We start from the raw sequence: 24,395 nt of genomic DNA on the forward strand, positions 1-24,395 counted from the left end.
CATAGAGCCCCATAGACAACCCATGGACCCCTATAGCCTCCCATAGAACCCCATAGAGCCCCATAGACACCCCATAGACACCCCATAGAGCCCCATAGGATAACATAGGGACCCCATAGAGCCCCATAGGACCCCATAGACCCTTCATAGACCCCCATAGGACCCTATAGAACCCCATAGAGCCCCATAGACACCCCATAGGACCCCATAGAGCCCCATAGACCCCAATAGAGCCCCATAGAACCCCATAGTACCACATAGAGCCCCATAGCCCCCCATAGGACCCCATAGGACCCCATAGACCCCCATAGGACCCCATAGAGCCCCATAGAACCCCATAGGACCCCATAGATCCCCTATAGAGCCCCATAGACCCCCATAAGACCCCATAGGACCCCAATAGAACCCCATAGGACCCCATAGTGCCCCATAGACCCAATAGAGCCCCATAGACACCCAATAGAGCCCCATAGACCCCCATATAACCCCAATAGGCCCCAACGGCCCTTCCGTTTCCCCCTTTTCCCCTCCCCCCCCCTTCACCCCAACCGAGCCGGTAACCCCCCCCCCGTTTCCGGTCACCTGTCCTCTCCCCACTTCCGGTTTCCGGTCGGTTCTAACCCGTTTCCGTTGTTTTATAAACCCTTATTTCCGGGTCCCCCCCCCCCCCCCCGGGAGCTCCGTTCGCTTCGGCGGCCGGAGCCCAACTGAGCCCGGACGCCAACGGAAGTCGGGGCCCTTCCGGGAGGCGGGGCTTCAAGCGTGACGGACGGAGCGCGCAGCCAATGGGGAGGGAGGAGCCGAGCTGAGCGGCCAATGGGAGGGAGGGGCGGGAGATAAGGGGCGGGGATGCGCAGCGAGCCAATGGGGAGGGGGAGGAGGGTGAGGAGCGGCTGGGGGAGCCAATGGGAGGGGAGGGGGGAGGGGATTAGGGGGATGGAGAGCGGTGATTGGCTGCAGGTGGAATGGGGTGATTAAAGGGGCGGCCATAAGTCCTCCAACGGACTTTGGTCCTCCGAGGGTGGCCATAAGTCCTCCAAGGGCGGCCATTAGTCCTCCAACGGCCATAAGTCCTCCAAGGGCGGCCATTAGTCCTCCAAGGGCCATAAGTCCTCCGAGGGCGGCCATTAGTCCTCCAGCGGCCTTTGGTCCTCCAAGGGCGGCCATAAGTCCTCCAGCGACCCCATAGAGCCCCATAAGACCCCATAGGACCCCATTCAACCTCATAAGACCCCATAGAAACCCCATAGGACCCCATAGAGACCCCATAAGACCCCATAGAGCCCCCATAGAACCCCATAAGACCCCATAGAGCCCCATAAGACCCCATAGAGACCCCATAGAGACCCATAGAACTCCATAGAGTCCCATAGAGACCCCATAAGTCCCCATAGGACCCCATAGACCCCATAGACACCCCATAGACACCCCATAGAGTCCCATAGGACCCCATAGGACCCATAGGACCCCATTAAACCCCATAGGATCCCATAGGACTCCATAGACTCCCATTATAATCTGCTATAGCGCCACCTAGTGGCCGCTAATCGTATTGCAGCCCCCATAGGAATCAATAGGACCCCATAGGATCCCATAGGGACCCCATAGAAACCCCATAAGACCCCATAGGACCCCATTAAACCCCATAGAGACCCCATAGGGACCCCATTAAACCTCATAGGACTACATTAAACCCCATAAGACCCCATAAGTCCCCATAGAAACCCCATAGGATCACATAGAGCCCTATAGAAACCCCATAGAACCCCATAAGACCCCATAGAGCCCCATAGAACCCCATAGGACCCCATAGAGACCCCATAGGACCCTATAGAGATCCCATAGGACCTATGGGGTCTATGGGGTTTCTATGGGGTCTTATGGGGTTAATGGGGTCTTATGGGGTCTATGGGGTCCTATGGGGTGCTATGGGGTTTAATGGGGTCTTATGGGGTTCTATGGGGTCTTATAGGGTCCTATGGGGTCCTATGGGGTCTTATGGGGCCTTATGGGGTCCTATGGGGTTCTATGGGGTCTTATGGGTCCTATGGGGTTTATATGGGGTCTTATGGGGTTAATGGGGTTTTATGGGGTCATATTGGATCCTATGGGGTTTTATGGGGTTCTATGGAGCCTTATGGGGGTCTATGGGCTCTATGGAGTCTAATGGGGTCCTATAGTGTCTTATGGGGTGTCAATGGGGTCCTATAGGGTCTAATGGGGTTTCTATGGGGTCCTGTGGGGTCTATGGGGTTTAATGGAGTATTATGGGGTTTTATGGGGTCCTATGGGGTCTCTATAGGGTTTAATGGGGTCTTATGGGGTCTCTATGGGGTTAATGGGGTCTTATGGGGTTGATAGGGTCTTATGGGGTCCTATGGGGTCCTATGGGGTCTTGTGGGGTCTTATGGGGTCCTATAGGGTCTATGGGCTCCTATGGGACTCTATGGGGTCCTATTGTTTCCTAAGGGGACTTATGGGGTCCCATTGATCACTATGGGGTCCTATGGGGTTCTATGGGGTTTAATGGGCTCCTATGGGGTCTTATGGGGTCTCTATGGGGTTCTATGGAGTCTTATGGGATCCTATGGGGTCTAATGGGGTCCTATGGGGTCTTATGGGTTTCTATGTGGTTCAATACGATCTTATGGGGTCCTATGGGGTTTAGTGGAGTCTTATGGGGCCTTATGGTGTTCTATGGGGTTTAATGGGGTCTTATGGGGATTTAATGGGGTCTTATGAGGTCCTATGGGGGTCTATGGGGTCTTATGGGGTCCTATAGGGTTTAATGGGGTCTTATGGGGTCTATGGGGTCCTATGGTGTTCTATGGGGTCTTACTGGGGTCTTATGGGATCCTATGGTATTCTATGGGGTCTTATGGGGTCTTATGGGGTTCTATGGGGTCTTATGGGGTCCTATAGGGTTTAATGGGGTCTTATGGGGTCTTATGGGGAATTATGGGGTTCTATAGGGTTTAATAGGGTCTTATGGGGTTCTATGAGGCCTTATGGGGTCTTAGGGGGTCCTATGGGGTCTTATGGGGTCTTATGGGGTACTATAGAGTTTAATGGGGTCTTATGGGGTCTATGGGGTCTTATGGGATCCTATGGGGGTCTATGGGGTCTTATGGGGCCTTATGGGGTTCTATGGGGGTCTATGGGGTCTTATGGGGTCTTATGGGGTTCTATGGGGTTTAATGGGGTCCTATGGGGTCTTATGGAGTCCTATAGGGTTTAATGGAGTCTTATGGGTTCTTATGGGGTTTAATGGGGTCTTATGGGGTCCTATGGAGTCTTATGGGGTTTCTATGGGGTTTTATGGGGTCTATGAGGTCTTATGGGGTACTATAGAGTTTAATGGGGTCTTATGGGGTCTATGGGGTCTTATGGGATCCTATGGGGGTCTATGGGGTCTTATGGGGTTCTATGGGGTCTTATGGGGTCCTATAGGGTTTAATGGAGTCTTATGGGTTCTTATGGGGTTTAATGGGGTCTTATGGGGTCCAATGGAGTCTTATGGGGTTTCTATGGGGTCTTATGGGGTCTATGAGGTCTTATGGGGTCTTATGGGGTACTATAGAGTTTAATGGGGTCTTATGGGGTTCTATGGGGTCCTATGGGGTCTTATAGGGTCCTATAGGGTTTAATGGGGTCCTATGGGGTCTATGGGGTCTTATGGGGTCCTATGGGGTTCTATGGGGTTAATGGGGTCCTATGGGGTCTTACTGGGGTCTTATGGGATCATATGGGGGTCTATGGGGTCTTATTGGGTCTTATGGGGTCTATGGGGTCTTATGGGGTCCTATGGGGTCCTATGGGGTTTTATGGGGTCTTATGGGGTTAATGGGGGTTTATGGGGTCCTATGGGGTTTCTGTGGGGTCCTATGGGGTCTCTATGGGGTCTATGGGGTCCTATGGGGTCTAATGGGGTCTTATGGGGTTGTATAGGTTTTAATGGGGTCTTATGGGGTCTATAAGGTTTAATGGGGTCTTATGGGGTTCTATGGGGTTTAATGGGGTCTTATGGGATCCTATGGGGGTCTATGGGGTCCTATAGGGTTTAATGGGGTCTTATGGGGTCTTATGGGATCCTATAGGGTCTATGGGGTCTTATGGGGTCTATGGGGTCTATGGGGTCCTATGGGGTCCTATAGGGTCTTATGGGGTCCAATAGGGTTTAACGGGGTCCTATGGGGTCTTATGGGATCCTATGGAGTCCTATAGAATCCTATGGGGTCTTATGGGGTCTCTATGGGGTCTTTCATTGGTTTTTTTCAGCTCTAACCCGGCTTTTCTTGGTTTTCTTCCGCTCTAACCCTGTTTTTCTTGTTTTTTTTCAGCTCTAACTCTGTTTTTCTTGGTTTACTTCTTTTCTAACCTTGCTTTTCTTGGTTTTCTTCAGCTCTAACCCTGCTTTACTTGATTTTCATCTGCTCTGACCCATCTTTTCTTCGTTTTCTTCGGCTCTAACCCATCTTTTCTTGGTTTTCTTCCATTCTGAACCGTCTTTTCTTGGTTTTCTTCAGCTCTAACCTTGCTTTTCTTGGTTTTCTTCTGCTCTAACCCTGCTTTACTTGATTTTCATCTGCTCTGACCCATCTTTTCTTCGTTTTCTTCGGCTCTAAGCCATCTTTTCTTGGTTTTCTTCAGTTCTAACCCTGCTTTTCTTGGTTTTCTTTCGCTCTAACCCATGTTTTCTTGGTTTTCATCTGCTCCGGCCCGTCCTTTCTTGGTTTTCTTCGGCTCTAACCCATCTTTTCTTGGTTTTCTTCCATTCTAAACCGTCTTTTCTTGGTTTTCTTCCGCTCTAACCCCTCTTTTCTTGGTTTTCTTCTGCTATAACCATGCTTTACTTGGTTTCATTACACTCTAACCTGTCTTTTCTTGTTTTTATTCTGCTATATATTGTATTTCTTGGTTTTCTTCCGCACTAACCTGACTTTACTTGGATTTCTTCCGCTCTAACCCATCTTTACTTGTTTTTTTCCCGCTCTAAATCTGCTTTTCTTGGTTTTCTTCTCCTCTAACCTGTCTTTTCTTGCTTTTCTTCTGCTCTAACTCTGCTTTTTTTGGTTTTCTTCCGATCTATTTTGACTTTTCTTGGTTTTCTTCCACTCTATCATGTCTTTTCTTGGTTTTCTTCTCCTCTAACCCATTTTTTTTTGTTTTCTTCCACTCTAACCGTCTTTTCTTGGGTTTCTTTCACTCTAACCCGTGTTCTCTTAATTTTCTTCTGCTCTTACCCGGCTTTTCTTGGTTTTCTTCTGCTCTAACCCTGTTTTTCTTGGTTTTTCTTCGGCTCTAACCCTGTTTTTCTTGTTTTTTTTCGGCTCTAACCCTGTTTTTCTTTGTTTTCTTCCGCTCTAACCCTGTTTTTCTTGGTTTTCTTCGGCTCTAACCCTGTTTTTCTTGGTTTTCTTCTGTTCTATCCCGGCTTTTCTTGGTTTTCTTCCGTTCTAACCCGGCTTTTCTTGGTTTTTTTCGGCTCTAACCCTGTTTTTCTTGGTTTTTTTGGGCTCTAACCCTGTTTTTCTTGGCTTTTTTCGGCTCTAACCCTGTTTTTCTTGGTTTTCTTCCGTTCTAACCCGGCTTTTCTTTTTTTTTTTCGGCTCTAACCCTGTTTTTCTTGGTTTTTTTCGGCTCTAACCCGGCTTTTCTTGGTTTTCTTCTGTTCTAACCCGGCTTTTCTTGATTTTCTTCCTTTCTAACCCTGTTTTTCTTGGTTTTCTCCGGCTCTAACCCTGTTTTTCTTGTTTTTTTTCAGCTCTAACCCTGTTTTTCTTGGTTTTTTTCCGCTCTAACCCTGTTTTTCTTGGTTTGTTTATTCTCTAACCCTGTTTTTCTTGGTTTTCTTCTGCTCTAACCCTGTTTTTCTTGGTTTTTTTCGGCTCTAACCCTGTTTTTCTTGGGTTTTTTTCGGCTCTAACCCTGTTTTTCTTGGTTTTTTTTCGGCTCTAACCCTGTTTTTCTTGGTTTTCTTCCGCTCTAACCCTGTTTTTCTTGGGTTTTTTTGGCTCTAACCCTGTTTTTCTTGGTTTTCTTCTGTTCTAACCCTGCTTTTCTTGGTTTTCTTGCGTTCTAACCCTGTTTTTCTTGGTTTTCTTCCTTTTTTACCCGGCTTTTCTTGGTTTTCTTCCGTTCTAACCCTGTTTTTCTTGGTTTTCTTCCGTTCCAACCCTGTTTTTCTTGGTTTTCCTCCACTCTAACCCTGTTTTTCTTGGTTTTCTTCCATTCTAACCCGGCTTTTCTTGGTTTTCTTCTGCTCTAACCCTGTTTTTCTTTGTTTTCTTCCGTTCCAACCCTGTTTTTCTTTTTTTTCTTCCGTTCTAACTCGGCTTTTCTTCGTTTCCTTCTGTTCTAACCCTGCTTTTCTTGGTTTTCTTCCGTTCTAACCCTGTTTTTCTTCGTTTTCTCCGGCTCTAACCCTGTTTTTCTTGTTTTTTTTCGGCTCTAACCCTGTTTTTCTTGGTTTTTTTCGGCTCTAACCCTGTTTTTCTTGGTTTTCTTCCGCTCTAACCCTGTTTTTCTTGGTTTTCTCCCGTTCTAACCCGGCTTTTCTTGGTTTTCTTATGTTCTAACCTGGCTTTTCTTGGTTTTCTTTCGCTCTAACCCTGTTTTTCTTGGTTTTTTTCGACTCTAACCCTGTTTTTCTTGGTTTTCTTCCATTCTAACCCTGATTGTCTTGGCTCTCTTGTGCTCTAACCTTGTTTTTCTGGGATTTCTTCGGCTCTAACCCTGTTTTTCTTCGTTTTCTTCTGTTCTAACCTTCTTTTCTTGGTTTTCTTCTGTTCTAACCCATGTTTTCTTGGTTTTCATCTGCTCCGGCCCGTCCTTTCTTGGTTTTCTTCGGCTCTAACCCATCTTTTCTTGGTTTTCTTCCGCTCTTACCCCTCTTTTCTTGGTTTTCTTCTGCTATAACTATGCTTTACTTGGTTTCATTACACTCTAACCTGTCTTTTCTTGTTTTTATTCTGCTATATATTTTATTTCTTGGTTTCCTTCCACACTAACCTGACTTTACTTGGATTTCTTCCGCTCTAACCCATCTTTACTTGTTTTTTTCCGCTCTAAATCTGCTTTTCTTGGTTTTCTTCTCCTCTAACCTGTCTTTTCTTGCTTTTCTTCTGCTCTAACTCTGCTTTTTTTGGTTTTCTTCCAATCTATTTTGACTTTTCTTGGTTTTCTTCCACTCTATCATGTCTTTTCTTGGTTTTCTTCTCCTCTAACCCATTTTTTTTTGTTTTCTTCCACTCTAACCATCTTTTCTTGGGTTTCTTTCACTCTAACCCGTGTTCTCTTAATTTTCTTCTGCTCTTACCCGGCTTTTCTTGGTTATCTTTTACTGTAACCCGTCTTTTCTTGGTTTTCTTGCAGTCTTATCTGTCTTTTCTTGGTTTTCTTCCGCTCTAACCCATCTGTTCCTGGTTTTCTTTCACTCTAACCCGACTTTTCTTGGTTTTCTTCCATTTTAATCCATCTTTTCGTGGCTTTCTTCCACTCTAACCCTGTTTTTCTTGGTTTTCTACTGCTCTAACCCGTCTTTTCTTGTTTTTCTTCTGCTCTAACCCCTCTTTGCTTGGTTTTCTTCCGTTCTAACCCTGCTTTTCTTGGTTTTCTTCCGCTCTAAATCTGCTTTTCTTGGATTCCTGTTGCTCTAACCTTTCTCTTCTTAAATTTCTTCAGCTCTAACCTTGCTTTTCTTGGTTTTCTTCTGCTCTAACCCTGCTTTACTTGATTTTCATCTGCTCTGACCCATCTTTTCTTCGTTTTCTTCGGCTCTAAGCCATCTTTTCTTGGTTTTCTTCCGTTCTAACCCTGCTTTTCTTGGTTTTCTTTCGCTCTAACCCATGTTTTCTTGGTTTTCATCTGCTCCGGCCCGTCCTTTCTTGGTTTTCTTCGGCTCTAACCCATCTTTTCTTGGTTTTCTTCCATTCTAAACCGTCTTTTCTTGGTTTTCTTGCAATCTTACCCATCTTTGTTTTCTTCCACTCTAAATTGTCGTTTCTTGGTTTTCTTCCCATCTAATCTTGCTTTTCTAGGTTTTCCTGCCACTCTAATTTGTCTTTTCTTGGTTTTCTTCCTTTCTAACCCTGCTTTTTTTTTGTTTCCTCATATTCTAACCCTGTTTTTTTTAGGTTTTCTTCTGCTCTTACTCGTCTTTTCTTAATTTTTTTACCCTTTTCCTTAGTGAGGCCCCCTTTCCTTTTTTGTAGCTAAGTGTTCTCTGTTCATCTACTATGGCTCCTTTTTCACTATTCAGTCCCTCTTCTACTCATTGTCACGTTCCAACATGGTTCATTGTGTAACTCCATTGATACCTCAACATCTACATACAGCTTCACTGTCAAACATCAGCTTCATGTCCCCCCCCAGACACCTCAAAATCCCCCCCAAACATTTCTGCTTCCCATCAGCTCAGCATTATTCCATTATCAGAACCAGAACTCACCTCCTGTAGTGCTGTTCTAGGCCGAGCAACGTGATGGCGGAGAAGCCAAGTCCTGCAGCTCCATCCAGCAGCTCTTGGTCCAAGGCAGCAACAGAGCAGAAGAGCTTCTTCATGTGGGTAGATGTGACCTCAGCGAGGAGCTCCAGCAAATACCTGCTGCCTCCCAGTGCCAGCCCTTATATGAGCACCAGGAGGAGGCGGAGCCAGCCCTGCAGCCAATCAGATGCATTGCTTGCACTTGGGCTGTACTGCTGTGTCCCCGCCCCATCATGGCTTCCAACCATGACTCAGCATTTCTATTATATCACCCTAATTATATAGTGATATCATCCCCCCCATCACCCCCCATCGTTCCAATGTCCCCCCCCATAACCCCCCCATCTTCCCAACGTCCCCCCAGCATCAATCCCAGACCGGTGCCCACAGTGTCACCCCATTGCGACACTGAGATCTGCACCCCTGTGTCCATATACTGTGCTGTCGTTTCTCCTCTATCCATAACCATCCCCTATAAGAACAAATAAATATAATTACTCACCTGTTATTGCTTTGTTTTTGTCTTTGTTCTTGATTGCAGCTGTTATGTAACATCCTGATTGGGCACCTGCTGAGGGGAGGGGCCCACCCCATGGGCACAGGTGGGGGCCGTTGAGGGGTGAATTGCGATTGGTTGGAGCCTGGCTCCTCCCCTCCTTGATTGGTATTTAAGGGCTGGGAAGGGCAGGGGGCAGCATCAGTTCCAGCTCGGTGCTCCTATGGGAGCATTGAGGGAGAGGATTCGCCTTCCTGATGCTTTGAGCTCTGGACGCCATATGGGATGAGACTCTGCTTGGAGATCCTTTCCTTTGGGGTCAATGGTGAGTCTTTGGCTTTGCAATGGGGTAAGGAATTTCTTCTTTATTACTGGGCTGATGTCTTCTTCTTTTGATTGCTCCTAACAGCACTTATGGATGGGGGTGAGAAGGAGCTGTATCTAGAGCCTCCTTCCTTTGGATGGAGGGCTCAGCCTTCACAATGGGGTGAGCGATCCCTTCTTTATTGCAGGGTTTGGGGGTGCAATGGGTCACTTTGGGATGCTCCATCCCTAGAGGTGTTTGAGGCTGTGGGACCTTGGTGTGGTGGTTGGTGACTGTCCCCATAGCAGGGGGGTTGAATGGAGATGGTCGTGATGGTCTTCACTGCTGATCGTCATTTGATTCTATGCTCATATATTGCAGAGTATCAGCCCCAGTGCTGGTTCCTATGGGACGTTGTTCATCACTATCTCCACCTGGACATGGAGCCATTGGCTGCTGCTCTCTGGACTCGGTTCTACAGCCAGTTCTTCATCCATCTCATCATCTTCCCGCCCACTTGGTGTCTTCATCACTTGGACATGAGGACGGCGTGGGGTCCTGCATCAGAGGCCTTGTTGAAGTCTAAGTAGATGATATCAGCAGCTCTTCCTTCGTCTACTGATGCATCAGTGCCATCACAGAAGTCTACAAGGTCGGTCAATGAGGATTTGCCCTTGGTGAGGCCACGTTGGTTCTCCATCATCACCTCCTGCCTTCTGTGAGCCCTGGGTCCTTCTATGAGGATCTCCATCATCACCTCCTGCCTTCCATGAGCCCTGGGTCCTTCTATGAGGATCTCCATCATCACCTCCTGCCTTCCATGAGCCCTGGGTCCTTCTATGAGGGTCTCCATCATCACCTCCTGCTTCAATGAGCCCTGGGTCCTTCTATGAGGATCTGCTTTGTGGTCATTCCCAGCACAGCAGTGGGTCCGACGGCTCAGCCGTTCCTGGGCTCATCCCTTCTACCTTCCTACAAAGGAGCGCCATGTTGGCTGTGTTTCTGCTCACCGGACTGCACCCCATTGTCACCACTTCTCAGTCTGCGATGCATCTCATCTGGACCCACAGACTGTGTGATTTCAGGACCTTGGTTGGTCTTGCACTGGGTTGTTGACCTTATAAGGTCCAATGGGGTCTTATGTGGGGCCCCAGTGGTTCCAGTGGGGTCTCATGGGGCCCCAGTGGTTCCAACATCCCTCCATACCAAACCTAAGGTGAGTGCTGTGTCTATGAGCTGCCCTGCAGATGTGGGCAGTGCCTTCATTGCCGTGTTGTGTCCTACAGGTTCCAGCAGAGCACAGAGATGTGCGGCTCCGGTTGAGAGCAGCGAGGAACAGAAACCTGCATTGCCTGGACCCAGCTTTGCTGATGGTAACTCTCAGCCCAGCAGGTAAGGGCAGCACACACAATTGCTTTTTACCTGTTCCATACTGAGATTGAAGGTAATGTTCCATTATTATAATGATAATATCTGCTCTCATCCTTCTGCATTCTCTTTTCCTGTGTTCTCTGCTGTTTCTCCAGCATTTCCTGCAGTGTTTCCTTTGTTCTCATTTTGCTGTTCTGTTCATTCTATGGGCCTTGTTGTTCATTTTGGTGCTTCATTCCCTTCAGCCTTTCATTCCATGTTGGAGTTCCAAGCAGTTTCCTCTGCCGCCTTGCCCCCCATCTTGATGTTTCTTGTAGTGCCCTTTTGGGCCTTGCCCCCCATCTTGATGTTTCTTGTAGTGCCCTTTTGGGCCTTGCCCCCATCTTGATGTTTCTTGTAGTGCCCTTTTGGGCCTGGCCCCCCATCTTGATGTTTCTTGTAGTGCCCTTTTGGGCCTTGCCATCCATCTTGATGTTTCTTGTAGTGCCCTTTTGGGCCTAGCCATCCATCTTGGTGTTTGCTGCAGTTTTCTCTTCAGCTTTGCCCTCCATCTTGATGTTCCTTGCAGTGTTCTTTTGGGCCTTGTCCTCATCTTGATGTTCTGCGTGATGTTCTCTTTGGCCTTGCCCTCCATCTTGATGTTTTACGTGGTCTTTTTTTGGCCCTTGCCCTCCATCTTGATGTTTTACGTGGTCTTTTTTGGCCTTGACCTCCATCTTGATGTTTCAGCAGTGCTGTTTTGGGCCTTGCCCTCTGTTTTGCAGTTCCATGCAGCGTTCTTTTAGGCCTTGCCCTACATCTTGATGTTGTATGTGCCCTTTTGGGCCTTGCTCTCCATCTTGCTGTTCCCTGCCATGTTCTCTTGGGCCATGTCCTCCTTTTTGATGTTCCTGCAGTGTTCTTTTGCTGTTTCCATTTGGCCTCCTACGCTGCCTTCCCTTTGCCCTCTGTTCTTGGTGTTTCATACCACTCTCCTTGCTGTTTCTTTACCTTAGACTTTCCCTTGGCTGTTCTATTACTGTTGCCCTTGCCTTACTGTTGGTGTTTCTTTGCTTCTCTTTTGTTGGGGCTTTCTGTGGTTGTTCTGCCTTTGCCTTTGGCTCTATGGGGTTTGCTGGGAGGCAGCGTTCATGTTAATGTTGACCTGAAGGGAACTTTTTGGGATAATTGCAGGAACTTTATGGCCTTAATGGGAAATTTAGTGATAACTGCAGTTGTCTGCAGAGTATCTGTAAGTAGAACCCTTTGTTTTTAATTCTATTAATTCTAATGATAGTGCAAAATGCCATTTTAAAGTAATTGCACCTTTAACCTTAGAAATAGCATTACTTCTATTTCTAATAGTATTTATCCTATCCCTAATAGCATGGATTCTATCCTACTGCTGAGAGCAGCGAGGAACAGAAACCTGCATTGCCTGGGATGCTCCAGACCCAGCTTTGCTGATGGTAACTCTCAGCCCAGCAGGTAAGGGCAGCACACACAATTGCTTTTTACCTGTTCCATACTGAAATTGAAGGTAACGTTCCATTATTATAATGATAATGTCTGCTCTCATCTGTCTGCATTCTCTTTTCCTCTGTTCTCTGCTGTTTCCCCAGCATTTCCTGCAGTGTTTCCTTTGTTCCTCATTTTGCTGTTCTGTTCATTCTATGGGCCTTGTTGTTCATTTTGGTGCTTCATTCCCTTCAGCCTTTCATTCCATGTTGGAGTTCCAAGCAGTTTCCTCTGCCGCCTTGCCCATCTTGATGTTTCTTGTAGTGCCCTTTTGGGCCTTGCCCCCATCTTGATGTTTCTTGTAGTGCCCTTTTGGGCCTAGCCATCCATCTTGGTGTTTGCTGCAGTTTTCTCTTCAGCTTTGCCCTCCATCTTGATGTTCCTTGCAGTGTTCTTTTGGGCCTTGTCCTCATCTTGATGTTCTGCGTGATGTTCTCTTTGGCCTTGCCCTCCATCTTGATGTTTTACGTGGTCTTTTTTTGGCCCTTGCCCTCCATCTTGATGTTTCAGCAGTGCTGTTTTGGGCCTTGCCCTCTGTTTTGCAGTTCCATGCAGCGTTCTTTTAGGCCTTGCCCTACATCTTGTTGTTGTATGTGCCCTTTTGGGCCTTGCTCTCCATCTTGATTTTCTCTGTAGCGTTCTTTATGGCCTTGCTCTATTTTGCAGTTCCATGCAGCATTCTTTTGGGCCTTGCCCTCTCTTTCATTGTTCCCTTTGTTGTTCTCTTGGCTCCCCACGCTGTTTTCCCTTTGGCCTTTGTTCTTGGTGTTCCCTATAATGGTCTGTTTGCTGTTGCTTTTGCTTTGGTTTTCCCTTGGCTTTCCTTATTGCTTTTGCCCTTGCCTTACCCTTGGCTGCTTGCTTTGCTTTTCTGTTGCAGCGTCTTTCTGTGGTTGTTCTGCTTGCGTTTGGTCTTTGGGATTTGCTGGGAGGTTTTGTTTGTGTTAATCTTGATCTGCTCCCCTGGCTTATTGCGGGTTGTAGCGATAAAGTCTGTAACCTGTATTTGTTAATGGAACTAATATTTACCTCATATTTACCCAATACTCAAGGCGTCTGTTCTGATAAGTGCAGTCATAAAAGTGATGCTCAGTGCTTTATGTGAAAGTCACTTTAATTATGATCGTAGTGTGGGATACAATTGTTAAACTTACTGCAAATCTAGACTTAAAAGTACCATTAATTATATCCGTAATAGCATTAATTATATCCCTAATAGCATTAATTATATCCCAGCGCCTTCATTGCCTTTTTTTGTCCAGCAGGTTCCAGCAGAGCACAGAGATGTGCGGCTCCTGATGAGAGCGGCGAGGAACAGAAACCTGCATTGCCTGGACCCAGCTTTGTTGATGGTAACTCTCAGCCCAGCAGGTAAGGGCAGCACATAGCAATTGTTTTTTACTTGTTATGTACTGAGATGCGAGGTTAGTGGTTTTGACTTCATTTCTGCACTCTGTGGTGTCCTATGGGCTGTCTGTGCTTGTCCTACTGTGTTGTCTTTGTGTTTTGTTTTTGCTTTTGCTCAGCTGTTTCTTGCAGTGTTTTTCTTGCCCTCCATTTTGACATGATTTGAGGCATTCTTTTAGGCCTTGCCCTCCATTTTGGCATTCCTTGCGTTGTCCTCTTAGGCCTTGCCCTCCATTTTGGCATTCCTTGCGTCGTCCTCTTAGGCCTTGCCCTCCATTTTGGTGTTCCTTGCGTTGTTTTATTGGGTCTTGCCCTCCATTTCGGCATTCCTTGCGTCATCCTCTTAGGCCTTGCCCTCCATTTTGGCATTCCTTGCGTCGTTCTCTTAGGTCTTGCCCTGCATTTTGGTGTTCCTTGCGTCGTCCTCTTAGGCCTTGCCCTCCATTTTGGCATTCCTTGTGTTGTTCTCTTAGGCCTTGCCCTCCATTTTGGCATTCCTTGTGTCGTTCTCTTAGGCCTTGCCCTCCATTTTGGTGTTCCTTGCGTCGTTCTCTTAGGCCTTGCCCTCCATTTTGGCATTCCTTGCGTCGTCCTCTTAGGCCTTGCCCTCCATTTTGGTGTTCCTTGCGTTGTTTTATTGGGTCTTGCCCTCCATTTTGGCATTCCTTGCGTCATCCTCTTAGGCCTTGCCCTCCATTTTGGCATTCCTTGCGTCGTTCTCTTAGGCCTTGCCCTCCATTTTGGTGTTCCTTGCGTCGTCCTCTTAGGCCTTGCCCTCCATTTTGGCATTCCTTTTGTCGTTCTCTTAGGCCTTGCCCTCCATTTTGGCGTTCCTTGCGTCGTTCTATCAGGACTTGCTCTCCATTTTGCTGTTCCTTGTGTTGTTCTATTGGGAATTGCCCTGTTAGTGGTCTATTGGGCTTTGCCTTCTATTTCAGCGTTCCCTTTATCATTCTCTTGGTTTGTGACTCTGCTTTCCCCTTGGTCTTTCTTCTTGGTGTTCCTATAATGGTTTCTTTACTGCTGCTTTTGCTTTGGCTTTTCCCTTGCATTTCCTTATTGTTTTGTCTTTGTCTTACCTTTTGCTGCTTGCTTTGCTTTTCTCTTGCAGTGTCTTTGTGGTTGTTCTGCTTGTCTTTGGGTTGTGCTCGGAGGTTTTGTTTGTGTTGATCTTGATCTGCTCCCCTCTGACTTAATGAGGTCTGTAGTTATAAATACTGTAACCTGTAGTGTATTTGTTCATATAAGTCTTAACCCAATATTAAGATGTTTGCTATCGTAAATGTAGCTCTAAAAATTGCTGCCCTGTGTTTTCTATGATAGTTACTTCAATAATAATCCTAGTGTGGAATACAGTTGGTAAACTTACTGCATATTTAAACTTATCAATAGCATTGATTATATCCCTCATCGCATTAATTATATCCCTCGTAGTATGAATTACATCCTATTGCTCTGTTTCATCACAGTTATTGTAATGATTGCACTGTGTTACCCTGCAGATGGTGGCAGTGCCTTCATTGCTTTTTTTTTGTCCAACAGGTTCCAGCAGAGCACAGAGATGTGCGGCTCCTGACAAGAGCAGCGAGGAACAGAAACCTGCATTGCTTGGACCCAGCTTTGTGATGGTAACTCTCAGCCCAGCAGGTAAGGGCAGCACATAGCAATTGGTTTTTACTTGTTACGTACTGAGATTGAAGGTAACGTTCCATTATCTCCATCATCACCTCCTGCCTTCCATGAGCCCTGTGGTCCTATGGGTCATTATGGTAACCCTATGGGGTCTTATTGTTTCCTATGGGGTCTTTTATTGTTTCCTATGGGGTCTTATTGTTTCCTATGGCGTCTTATTGTTTCCTATGGCGTCTTATTGTTTCCTATGGCGTCTTATTGTTTCCTATGGCGTCTTATTGTTTCCTATGGCGTCTTTTATTGTTTCCTATGGGGTCTTTTATTGTTTCCTATGGGGTCTTTTATTGTTTCCTATGGGGTCTTTTATTGTTTCCTATGGGGTCTTTTATTGTTTCCTATGGGGTCTTTTATTGTTTCCTATGGGGTCTTTTATTGTTTCCTATGGGGTCTTTTATTGTTTCCTATGGGGTCTTTTATTGTTTCCTATGGGGTCTTTTATTGTTTCCTATGGGGTCTTATTGTTTCCTATGGCGTCTTATTGTTTCCTATGGGGTCTTATTGTTTCCTATGGGGTCTTATTGTTTCCTATGGGGTCTTTTATTGTTTCCTATGGCGTCTTATTGTTTCCTATGGGGTCTTTTATTGTTTCCTATGGGGTCTTTTATTGTTTCCTATGGGGTCTTATTGTTTCCTATGGGGTCTTATTGTTTCCTATGGGGTCTTTTATTGTTTCCTATGGGGTCTTACTGTTTCCTATGGGGTCTTATTGTTTCCTATGGGGTCTTATTGTTTCCAATGGCGTCTTATTGTTTCCTATGGTGTCTTATTGTTTCCTATGGCGTCTTATTGTTTCCTATGGGGTCTTTTATTGTTTCCTATGGCGTCTTTTATTGTTTACTATGGCGTCTTTTATTGTTTCCTATGGGGTCTTATTGTTTCCTATGGGGTCTTATTGTTTCCTATGGCGTCTTATTGTTTCCTATGGCGTCTTATTGTTTCCTATGGCGTCTTATTGTTTCCTATGGCGTCTTATTGTTTCCTATGGCGTCTTATTGTTTCCTATGGCGTCTTATTGTTTCCTATGGCGTCTTATTGTTTCCTATGGGGTCTTTTATTGTTTCCTATGGGGTCTTTTATTGTTTCCTATGGGGTCTTTTATTGTTTCCTATGGGGTCTTTTATTGTTTCCTATGGGGTCTTATTGTTTCCTATGGGGTCTTATTGTTTCCTATGGGGTCTTATTGTTTCCTATGGGGTCTTATTGTTTCCTATGGCGTCTTATTGTTTCCTATGGCGTCTTATTGTTTCCTATGGCGTCTTATTGTTTCCTATGGCGTCTTATTGTTTCCTATGGTGTCTTATTGTTTCCTATGGGGTCTTTTATTGTTTCCTATGGGGTCTTTTATTGTTTCCTATGGGGTCTTTTATTGTTTCCTATGGGGTCTTATTGTTTCCTATGGGGTCTTATTGTTTCCTATGGGGTCTTATTGTTTCCTATGGCGTCTTTTATTGTTTCCTATGGCGTCTTTTATTGTTTCCTATGGGGTCTTATTGTTTCCTATGGCGTCTTTTATTGTTTCCTATGGGGTCTTATTGTTTCCTATGGGGTCTTATTGTTTCCTATGGGGTCTTATTGTTTCCTATGGCGTCTTATTGTTTCCTATGGCGTCTTATTGTTTCCTATGGCGTCTTATTGTTTCCTATGGCGTCTTATTGTTTCCTATGGGGTCTTATTGTTTCCTATGGGGTCTTATTGTTTCCTATGGGGTCTTATTGTTTCCTATGGGGTCTTATTGTTTCCTATGGGGTCTTATTGTTTCCTATGGCGTCTTTTATTGTTTCCTATGGCGTCTTTTATTGTTTCCTATGGCGTCTTTTATTGTTTCCTATGGCGTCTTTTATTGTTTCCTATGGCGTCTTTTATTGTTTCCTATGGCGTCTTATTGTTTCCCATGGCGTCTTATTGTTTCCTATGGGGTCTTATTGTTTCCTATGGGGTCTTATTGTTTCCTATGGGGTCTTATTGTTTCCTATGGGGTCTTATTGTTTCCTATGGGGTCTTATTGTTTCCTATGGGGTCTTATTGTTTCCTATGGGGTCTTATTGTTTCCTATGGGGTCTTATGGGGCCCTATTGGTTTCTCCATCCCTCCTTACCAACCCCAAGGTGAGTGCTGTGTCTATGAGCTGTTCTCCAGATGGTGGCAGTGCCTTCATTGCTGTGTTGTGTCCAACAGGTTCCAGCAGAGCACAGAGATGTGCGGCTCCTGATGAGAGCAGCGAGGAACAGAAACCTGCATTGCTTCGACCAACTTTGCTGATGGTAACTCTCAGCCCAGCAGGTAAGGGCAGCACATAGCAATTGGTTTTTACTTGTTATGTACTGAGATGCGAGGTTAGTGGTTTTGACTTCATTTCTGCACTCCGTGGTGTCCTATGGGCTGTCTGTGCTTGTCTTAGTGTGTTGTCTTTGTGTTTTGTCTTTGCTGTTGCTCAGTTGTTTCTTGCAGTGTTTTTCTTGCCCTCCATTTTGACATGAATTGAGGCAATCTCTTAGGCCTTGCCCTCCATTTTGGTGTTCCTTGCGTCGTTTTCTTCGGTTTTGCCCTCCATTTTGGTCTGTCTTGCATCCTTCTTTTGGACTTTGCCGTCCATTTAGGCATCCATTGCATCATTCTTTTGGACTTTGCCGTCCATTTAGGCATCCATTGCATCATTCTTTTGGACTTTGCCGTCCATTTAGGCATCCATTGCATCATTCTTTTGGGCTTTGCAGTCCATTTTGCCATTCCTTTTCTTGTTCTCTTGGGCTTTGCCCTCCTTTGCAGTGTTCCCTGCATTCTTTTGTAGGGCTTTGCCCAATATTTTGATCTTCTCTCGGGTGCTTTCTTCCATTTTGCGGTTGCCTGCATCATTTTGTTGTGCTTTAATGTCCCTATTCCTGTTCTCTGCTGCGTTTTGTGTTGTATTATGTTCTGTTTTGATGTTTTTTGTGCTGCTCTTTTGGGCCTCGCTGTTCATTTTGGCATTGTCTGTGTTCTTGTTTTGTACTTTTAGCTCCATTTTGGTGTTTATTGTAGCAAATTTTTGGGCCTTGCCCACTATTTTACATTTTCATGTCCCACTGGCTTCAGCCCATTGATCTAACTGTCTCTTTTTCTTCCTTAGGGCCCTTATATTCCCTGGCTGATGGATGTTCCCCTTTGATGCAGCGTTCCATGCTGCCATGCTGGCGTTTAATAAAGCTTTGGGGGGGTGACGATCCACCACAACAGCACATCAGCTACATGTTAGTCAATTAACCTCCATTTAATTGGAATTAGTTTTTGAGTTAAGTTCTGTTAATCAAATTGGTTTAAGGTTAAACGCAAGTTCAGTTAACCTTACCCAAATTGGTTTTAGGTTTGACTTCACACTTAAAGAAATTGGTTTTAACTTAGTAATGTATTAACTTCACCCACATTGCATTTTGTTTTGTAATCATTTAATTGCAACTAAATTGGTTTTTGCTTTGTTGTTAATTAATCTTAGTCTAATTGGTTATAGCTTTTTAATTAATTATTTTAACAAAATTGGCTTTAGTTTTCAATCAGTCATTGTTAATCAAATTAACTTTAGTTTTGCCATTATTTTTGACCAAATTGGCTTTAGTTTTGTAATCATTTAATGTTACTTAAATTGGTTGTAGCTTTACAACCATTTAAGTTTAATCTAATTGGCTGTAGCTTTGCAATCATTAAATTTTAACCCAATTGGCTTTTACTTTGCAATCATTTAACCTTAACCAACTTGGTTTAAGGTTTGTTTTCTATTAATATCAGCCAAATTGTCTTTAAATTTGGCTTCAAATTAACTCAAATTAACTTAATTTAATTGGCTTTATTTTTGAAATCAAATTATTTTAGCCAAATTGGCTTTATTTATCCTTGCTTACGGGGCTGGGCTAGCCCATTTTTTTCTATTAGGGCTAACCCAGCCCCGTAACCTTACATTTAAGGCCTGAGGGAGCCGAGTTGCTTCCCGGCCACTCTTTGACTCGTGCCCATTTGCGGCCACTCTTTGACTTGCGCCTATTTGCGGCCATTATGAGATTTACGCTGATTTCAGCGTTTGCAGTTATTGTTTGTCAACCAAATTGGCTTTTGTTCTGGAGTCATTTAATTTCAACTCAAATTGGCTTCAGCTTTCTATTCAATTATTGTCAACCACATTGGATTTTGCTTTGTAATCTAATTATCTAATTCTAATTGGCTTAAGTTTTGCAATCAATTAATCTCAATTAAATTGGCTTTTGGTTTAAAATTCATTTATTTCAACTAAATTGCTTTTAAATTTAACTCAAGTTAACTCAGCTCAAGTTAACCCTAATTATCCCTAATTACTCCTAATTATCCCAAATTAACTCTAATTAGCCCAAATTGACTCAAATTGACTCAAATTGACTCAAATTGACTCAAATTAATTCAAATTAACTCAAATTAACTCAAATTAACTCAAATTAACTCAAATTAACTTAATTTAATTGGCTTTATTTTTGAAATCAAATTATTTTAGCCAAATTGGCTTTATTTATCCTTGCTTACGGGGCTGGGCTAGCCCATTTTTTTCTATTAGGGCTAACCCAGCCCCGTAACCTTACATTTAAGGCCTGAGGGAGCCGAGTTGCTTCCCGGCCACTCTTTGACTCGTGCCGATTTGCGGCCACTCTTTGACTTGCGCCCATTTGCGGCCATTTTGAGTTACGCTGGTTTCAGCGCTGTGCTGCCATTTTGAATGTGCCACATTGGCTTTAGCTTTCAAGTCAATTCTTGTTAACCAAATTGGCTTTAATATTGAGTCCATTCATGTTTGCATTATTGACTTCAATTTTGCCTTGCTGTGTATGTAATGTGCTGATGCTGTAATTGTACCTTGTGCCATGCAATGTACTGTATATTTGGATGCTGTAATTGTACCTTGTGCCATGCAATGTACTGTATATTTGGATGCTGTAATTGTACCTTGTGCCATGCAATGTACTGTATATTTGGATGCTGCGTCTGTCAACTGCGCCATGCCCTGCACTCAACACATCGATGCTGCGCCTGTAACCTGGGATGGACAATTTGCTGCGTATATGGATGTTGTACTTGTGAAATGTATTGTGCAATGTGCTCTATGCGTTGATGCGATGGTTGAACATTGTGCTGTGCCATGTTCTCAGTGTATCAATGCTGCGCCTGTAAACTATGTTGTGCTCTGTATTGACTGTGCTGATGTTTGTACTCAGTACTGGGATCTTGTGAGTTGTATCTTGTGGTATTTGTACTGCATATCTGGATGTTGTGCCATGTAACTGACTATTGTATCCACATTGTGCTTGTAAATATGATGTTGTTGTTGTATTGAGTTTGTACGACTGCATGAGTTGTGTATTGTGTAAATGGAGCTATAATAAAGTAACCATTAAGCTACGTGGTGTGTCATTAATTGTCATCTGCAGGCGCCGGAGCAGAATCTAAGGTAGGTGTGACAGGTAAGTGGGGGACGGTAGCACTAGAAGGGCTGTTAGTTCAGTGTATGTAGTTGTTGTAGTTGTTCAGGTTGATTCTGAGTTGAGACTTAGTCGCAGCAGATTGTGAGTTGAGACTTAGTCGCAGCAGATTGTGAGTTGAGACTTAGTCGCAGCAGATTGTGAGTTGAGACTTAGTCGCAGTAGATTGTGAGTTGAGACTTAGTTGCAGCAGATTGCGAGTTGAGACTTAGTCGCAGTAGATTGTGAGTTGAGACTTAGTCGCAGCAGATTGTGAGTTGAGACTTAGTCGCAGTAGATTGTGAGTTGAGACTTAGTCGCAGTAGATTGTGAGTTGAGACTTAGTCGCAGTAGATTGTGAGTTGAGACTTAGTCGCAGTAGATTGCGAGTTGAGACTTAGTCGCAGTAGATTGTGAGTTGAGACTTAGTCGCAGTAGATTGCGAGTTGAGACAGTCGCAGTAGATTGTGAGTTGAGACTTAGTCGCAGTAGATTGCGAGTTGAGACTTAGTCGCAGCAGATTGTGAGTTGAGACTTAGTCGCAGCAGATTGTGAGTTGAGACTTAGTCGCAGCAGATTGTGAGTTGAGACTTAGTCGCAGCAGATTGTGAGTTGAGACTTAGTCGCAGCAGATTGTGAGTTGAGACTTAGTCGCAGCAGATTGTGAGTTGAGACTTAGTCGCAGCAGATTGTGAGTTGAGACTTAGTCGCAGCAGATTGTGAGTTGAGACTTAGTCGCAGCAGATTGTGAGTTGAGACTTAGTCGCAGTAGATTGTGAGTTGAGACTTAGTCGCAGCAGATTGTGAGTTGAGACTTAGTCGCAGCAGATTGTGAGTTGAGACTTAGTCGCAGCAGATTGTGAGTTGAGACTTAGTCGCAGTAGATTGTGAGTTGAGACTTAGTCGCAGTAGATTGCGAGTTGAGACAGTCGCAGTAGATTGTGAGTTGAGACTTAGTCGCAGTAGATTGCGAGTTGAGACTTAGTCGCAGCAGATTGTGAGTTGAGACTTAGTCGCAGCAGATTGTGAGTTGAGACTTAGTCGCAGCAGATTGTGAGTTGAGACTTAGTCGCAGCAGATTGTGAGTTGAGACTTAGTCGCAGCAGATTGTGAGTTGAGACTTAGTCGCAGCAGATTGTGAGTTGAGACTTAGTCGCAGCAGATTGTGAGTTGAGACTTAGTCGCAGCAGATTGTGAGTTGAGACTTAGTCGCAGCAGATTGTGAGTTGAGACTTAGTCGCAGCAGATTGTGAGTTGAGACTTAGTCGCAGCAGATTGTGAGTTGAGACTTAGTCGCAGCAGATTGTGAGTTGAGACTTAGTCGCAGCAGATTGTGAGTTGAGACTTAGTCGCAGCAGATTGTGAGTTGAGACTTAGTCGCAGTAGATTGTGAGTTGAGACTTAGTCGCAGTAGATTGCGAGTTGAGACAGTCGCAGTAGATTGTGAGTTGAGACTTAGTCGCAGTAGATTGCGAGTTGAGACTTAGTCGCAGCAGATTGTGAGTTGAGACTTAGTCGCAGCAGATTGTGAGTTGAGACTTAGTCGCAGCAGATTGTGAGTTGAGACTTAGTCGCAGTAGATTGTGAGTTGAGACTTAGTCGCAGTAGATTGCGAGTTGAGACAGTCGCAGTAGATTGTGAGTTGAGACTTAGTCGCAGTAGATTGCGAGTTGAGACTTAGTCGCAGCAGATTGTGAGTTGAGACTTAGTCGCAGCAGATTGTGAGTTGAGACTTAGTCGCAGCAGATTGTGAGTTGAGACTTAGTCGCAGCAGATTGTGAGTTGAGACTTAGTCGCAGCAGATTGTGAGTTGAGACAGTCGCAGTAGATTGTGAGTTGAGACTTAGTCGCAGCAGATTGTGAGTTGAGACTTAGTCGCAGCAGATTGTGAGTTGAGACTTAGTCGCAGCAGATTGTGAGTTGAGACTTAGTCGCAGCAGATTGTGAGTTGAGACTTAGTCGCAGCAGATTGTGAGTTGAGACTTAGTCGCAGCAGATTGTGAGTTGAGACTTAGTCGCAGTAGATTGTGAGTTGAGACTTAGTCGCAGTAGATTGCGAGTTGAGACAGTCGCAGTAGATTGTGAGTTGAGACTTAGTCGCAGTAGATTGCGAGTTGAGACTTAGTCGCAGCAGATTGTGAGTTGAGACTTAGTCGCAGCAGATTGTGAGTTGAGACTTAGTCGCAGCAGATTGTGAGTTGAGACTTAGTCGCAGCAGATTGTGAGTTGAGACTTAGTCGCAGCAGATTGTGAGTTGAGACTTAGTCGCAGCAGATTGTGAGTTGAGACTTAGTCGCAGCAGATTGTGAGTTGAGACTTAGTCGCAGCAGATTGTGAGTTGAGACTTAGTCGCAGCAGATTGTGAGTTGAGACTTAGTCGCAGCAGATTGTGAGTTGAGACTTAGTCGCAGCAGATTGTGAGTTGAGACTTAGTCGCAGCAGATTGTGAGTTGAGACTTAGTCGCAGTAGATTGTGAGTTGAGACTTAGTCGCAGCAGATTGTGAGTTGAGACTTAGTCGCAGTAGATTGTGAGTTGAGACTTAGTCGCAGCAGATTGTGAGTTGAGACTTAGTCGCAGCAGATTGTGAGTTGAGACTTAGTCGCAGTAGATTGTGAGTTGAGACTTAGTCGCAGTAGATTGTGAGTTGAGACTTAGTCGCAGTAGATTGTGAGTTGAGACTTAGTCGCAGTAGATTGTGAGTTGAGACTTAGTCGCAGCAGATTGTGAGTTGAGACTTAGTCGCAGCAGATTGTGAGTTGAGACTTAGTCGCAGTAGATTGTGAGTTGAGACTTAGTCGCAGCAGATTGTGAGTTGAGACTTAGTCGCAGCAGATTGTGAGTTGAGACTTAGTCGCAGTAGATTGTGAGTTGAGACTTAGTCGCAGTAGATTGTGAGTTGAGACTTAGTCGCAGTAGATTGTGAGTTGAGACTTAGTCGCAGTAGATTGTGAGTTGAGACTTAGTCGCAGTAGATTGTGAGTTGAGACTTAGTCGCAGTAGATTGTGAGTTGAGACTTAGTCGCAGTAGATTGTGAGTTGAGACTTAGTCGCAGCAGATTGTGAGTTGAGACTTAGTCGCAGCAGATTGTGAGTTGAGACTTAGTCGCAGTAGATTGTGAGTTGAGACTTAGTCGCAGCAGATTGTGAGTTGAGACTTAGTCGCAGCAGATTGTGAGTTGAGACTTAGTCGCAGCAGATTGTGAGTTGAGACTTAGTCGCAGCAGATTGTGAGTTGAGACTTAGTCGCAGCAGATTGTGAGTTGAGACTTAGTCGCAGCAGATTGTGAGTTGAGACTTAGTCGCAGCAGATTGTGAGTTGAGACTTAGTCGCAGTAGATTGTGAGTTGAGACTTAGTCGCAGCAGATTGTGAGTTGAGACTTAGTCGCAGTGGATTAGGGTTAGGGTTAGGGTTAGGGTTAGGGTTAGGGTTAGGGTTAGGGTTAGGGTTAGGGTTAGGGTTAGGGTTAGGGTTAGGGTTAGGGTTAGGGTTAGGGTTAGGGTTAGGGTTAGGGTTAGGGTTAGGGTTAGGGTTAGGGTTAGGGTTAGGGTTAGGGTTAGGGTTAGGGTTAGGGTTAGGGTTAGGGTTAGGGTTAGGGTTAGGGTTAGGGTTAGGGTTAGGGTTAGGGTTAGGGTTAGGGTTAGGGTTAGGGTTAGGGTTAGGGTTAGGGTTAGGGTTAGGGTTAGGGTTAG

The 24,395-nt window shown here is 44.9% G+C and overlaps 3 protein-coding genes across 21 annotated transcripts in view; 2 read left to right on the forward strand and 1 right to left on the reverse strand.

The window, feature by feature from the left end:
• ME2 (malic enzyme 2) overlaps positions 1 to 764 on the reverse strand; it is a 33,035-nt gene extending 32,271 nt beyond the window's left edge. For 11 of the 15 annotated variants that reach the window (XR_014939406.1, XR_014939405.1, XM_085528937.1 and 8 more), the window contains exon 1: positions 583 to 763. The gene's annotated coding sequence lies outside the window, so the exon portion shown is untranslated. Of the gene's footprint in view, positions 1 to 582 lie in introns of all 15 variants that reach the window. The other 4 variants (XM_085528933.1, XM_085528935.1, XM_085528932.1 and 1 more) reach the window with 2 other exon arrangements.
• Positions 1 to 8,993, forward strand: part of LOC146754203 (uncharacterized) — a 42,121-nt gene extending 33,128 nt beyond the window's left edge. For 2 of the 4 annotated variants that reach the window (XM_085528952.1, XM_085528950.1), the window contains exon 3: positions 4,341 to 8,993. The gene's annotated coding sequence lies outside the window, so the exon portion shown is untranslated. The remainder of the gene's footprint in view (positions 1 to 4,340) is intronic. The other 2 variants (XM_085528954.1, XM_085528953.1) reach the window with 2 other exon arrangements.
• Positions 8,994 to 11,530: 2,537 nt separating this feature from the next.
• Positions 11,531 to 20,643, forward strand: LOC146754205 (uncharacterized). 2 transcript variants are annotated; one of them, XR_014939408.1, is made up of 6 exons: positions 11,531 to 11,887; positions 12,022 to 12,123; positions 13,419 to 13,524; positions 15,103 to 15,207; positions 17,428 to 17,532; positions 18,359 to 20,643. XR_014939408.1 is itself a non-coding variant. In XM_085528955.1 (5 exons), exons 2-5 carry the CDS (start codon positions 13,452 to 13,454, stop codon positions 18,490 to 18,492), a joined length of 417 nt encoding a protein of 138 aa, XP_085385081.1. In that variant the 5' UTR covers positions 11,531 to 12,123; positions 13,419 to 13,451; the 3' UTR covers positions 18,493 to 20,643. The 2 variants fall into 2 exon arrangements, 1 of the variants encoding a protein (XP_085385081.1); XM_085528955.1 differs by having other exon boundaries at positions 11,531 to 12,123.
• Positions 20,644 to 24,395: the final 3,752 nt, after the last annotated feature.

Source organism: Coturnix japonica, chromosome Z (genome assembly GCF_054131305.1).
Source record: "Coturnix japonica strain WE chromosome Z, WE-NBRP24, whole genome shotgun sequence".
Taxonomy (NCBI): domain Eukaryota; kingdom Metazoa; phylum Chordata; class Aves; order Galliformes; family Phasianidae; genus Coturnix; species Coturnix japonica.

Excerpts from the sequence above, each read along its gene's own strand:
- LOC146754205 (XM_085528955.1), top strand. The coding sequence starts at position 13,452 with ATGAGAGCGGCGAGGAACAGAAACCTGCATTGCCTGGACCCAGCTTTG. Across the intron at positions 13,525-15,102 it reads GGTAACTCTCAGCCCAGCAG|GTTCCAGCAGAGCACAGAGA; the intron begins GTAAGGGCAGCA and ends TTTGTCCAACAG. Across the intron at positions 17,533-18,358 it reads GGTAACTCTCAGCCCAGCAG|GGCCCTTATATTCCCTGGCT; the intron begins GTAAGGGCAGCA and ends TTTCTTCCTTAG.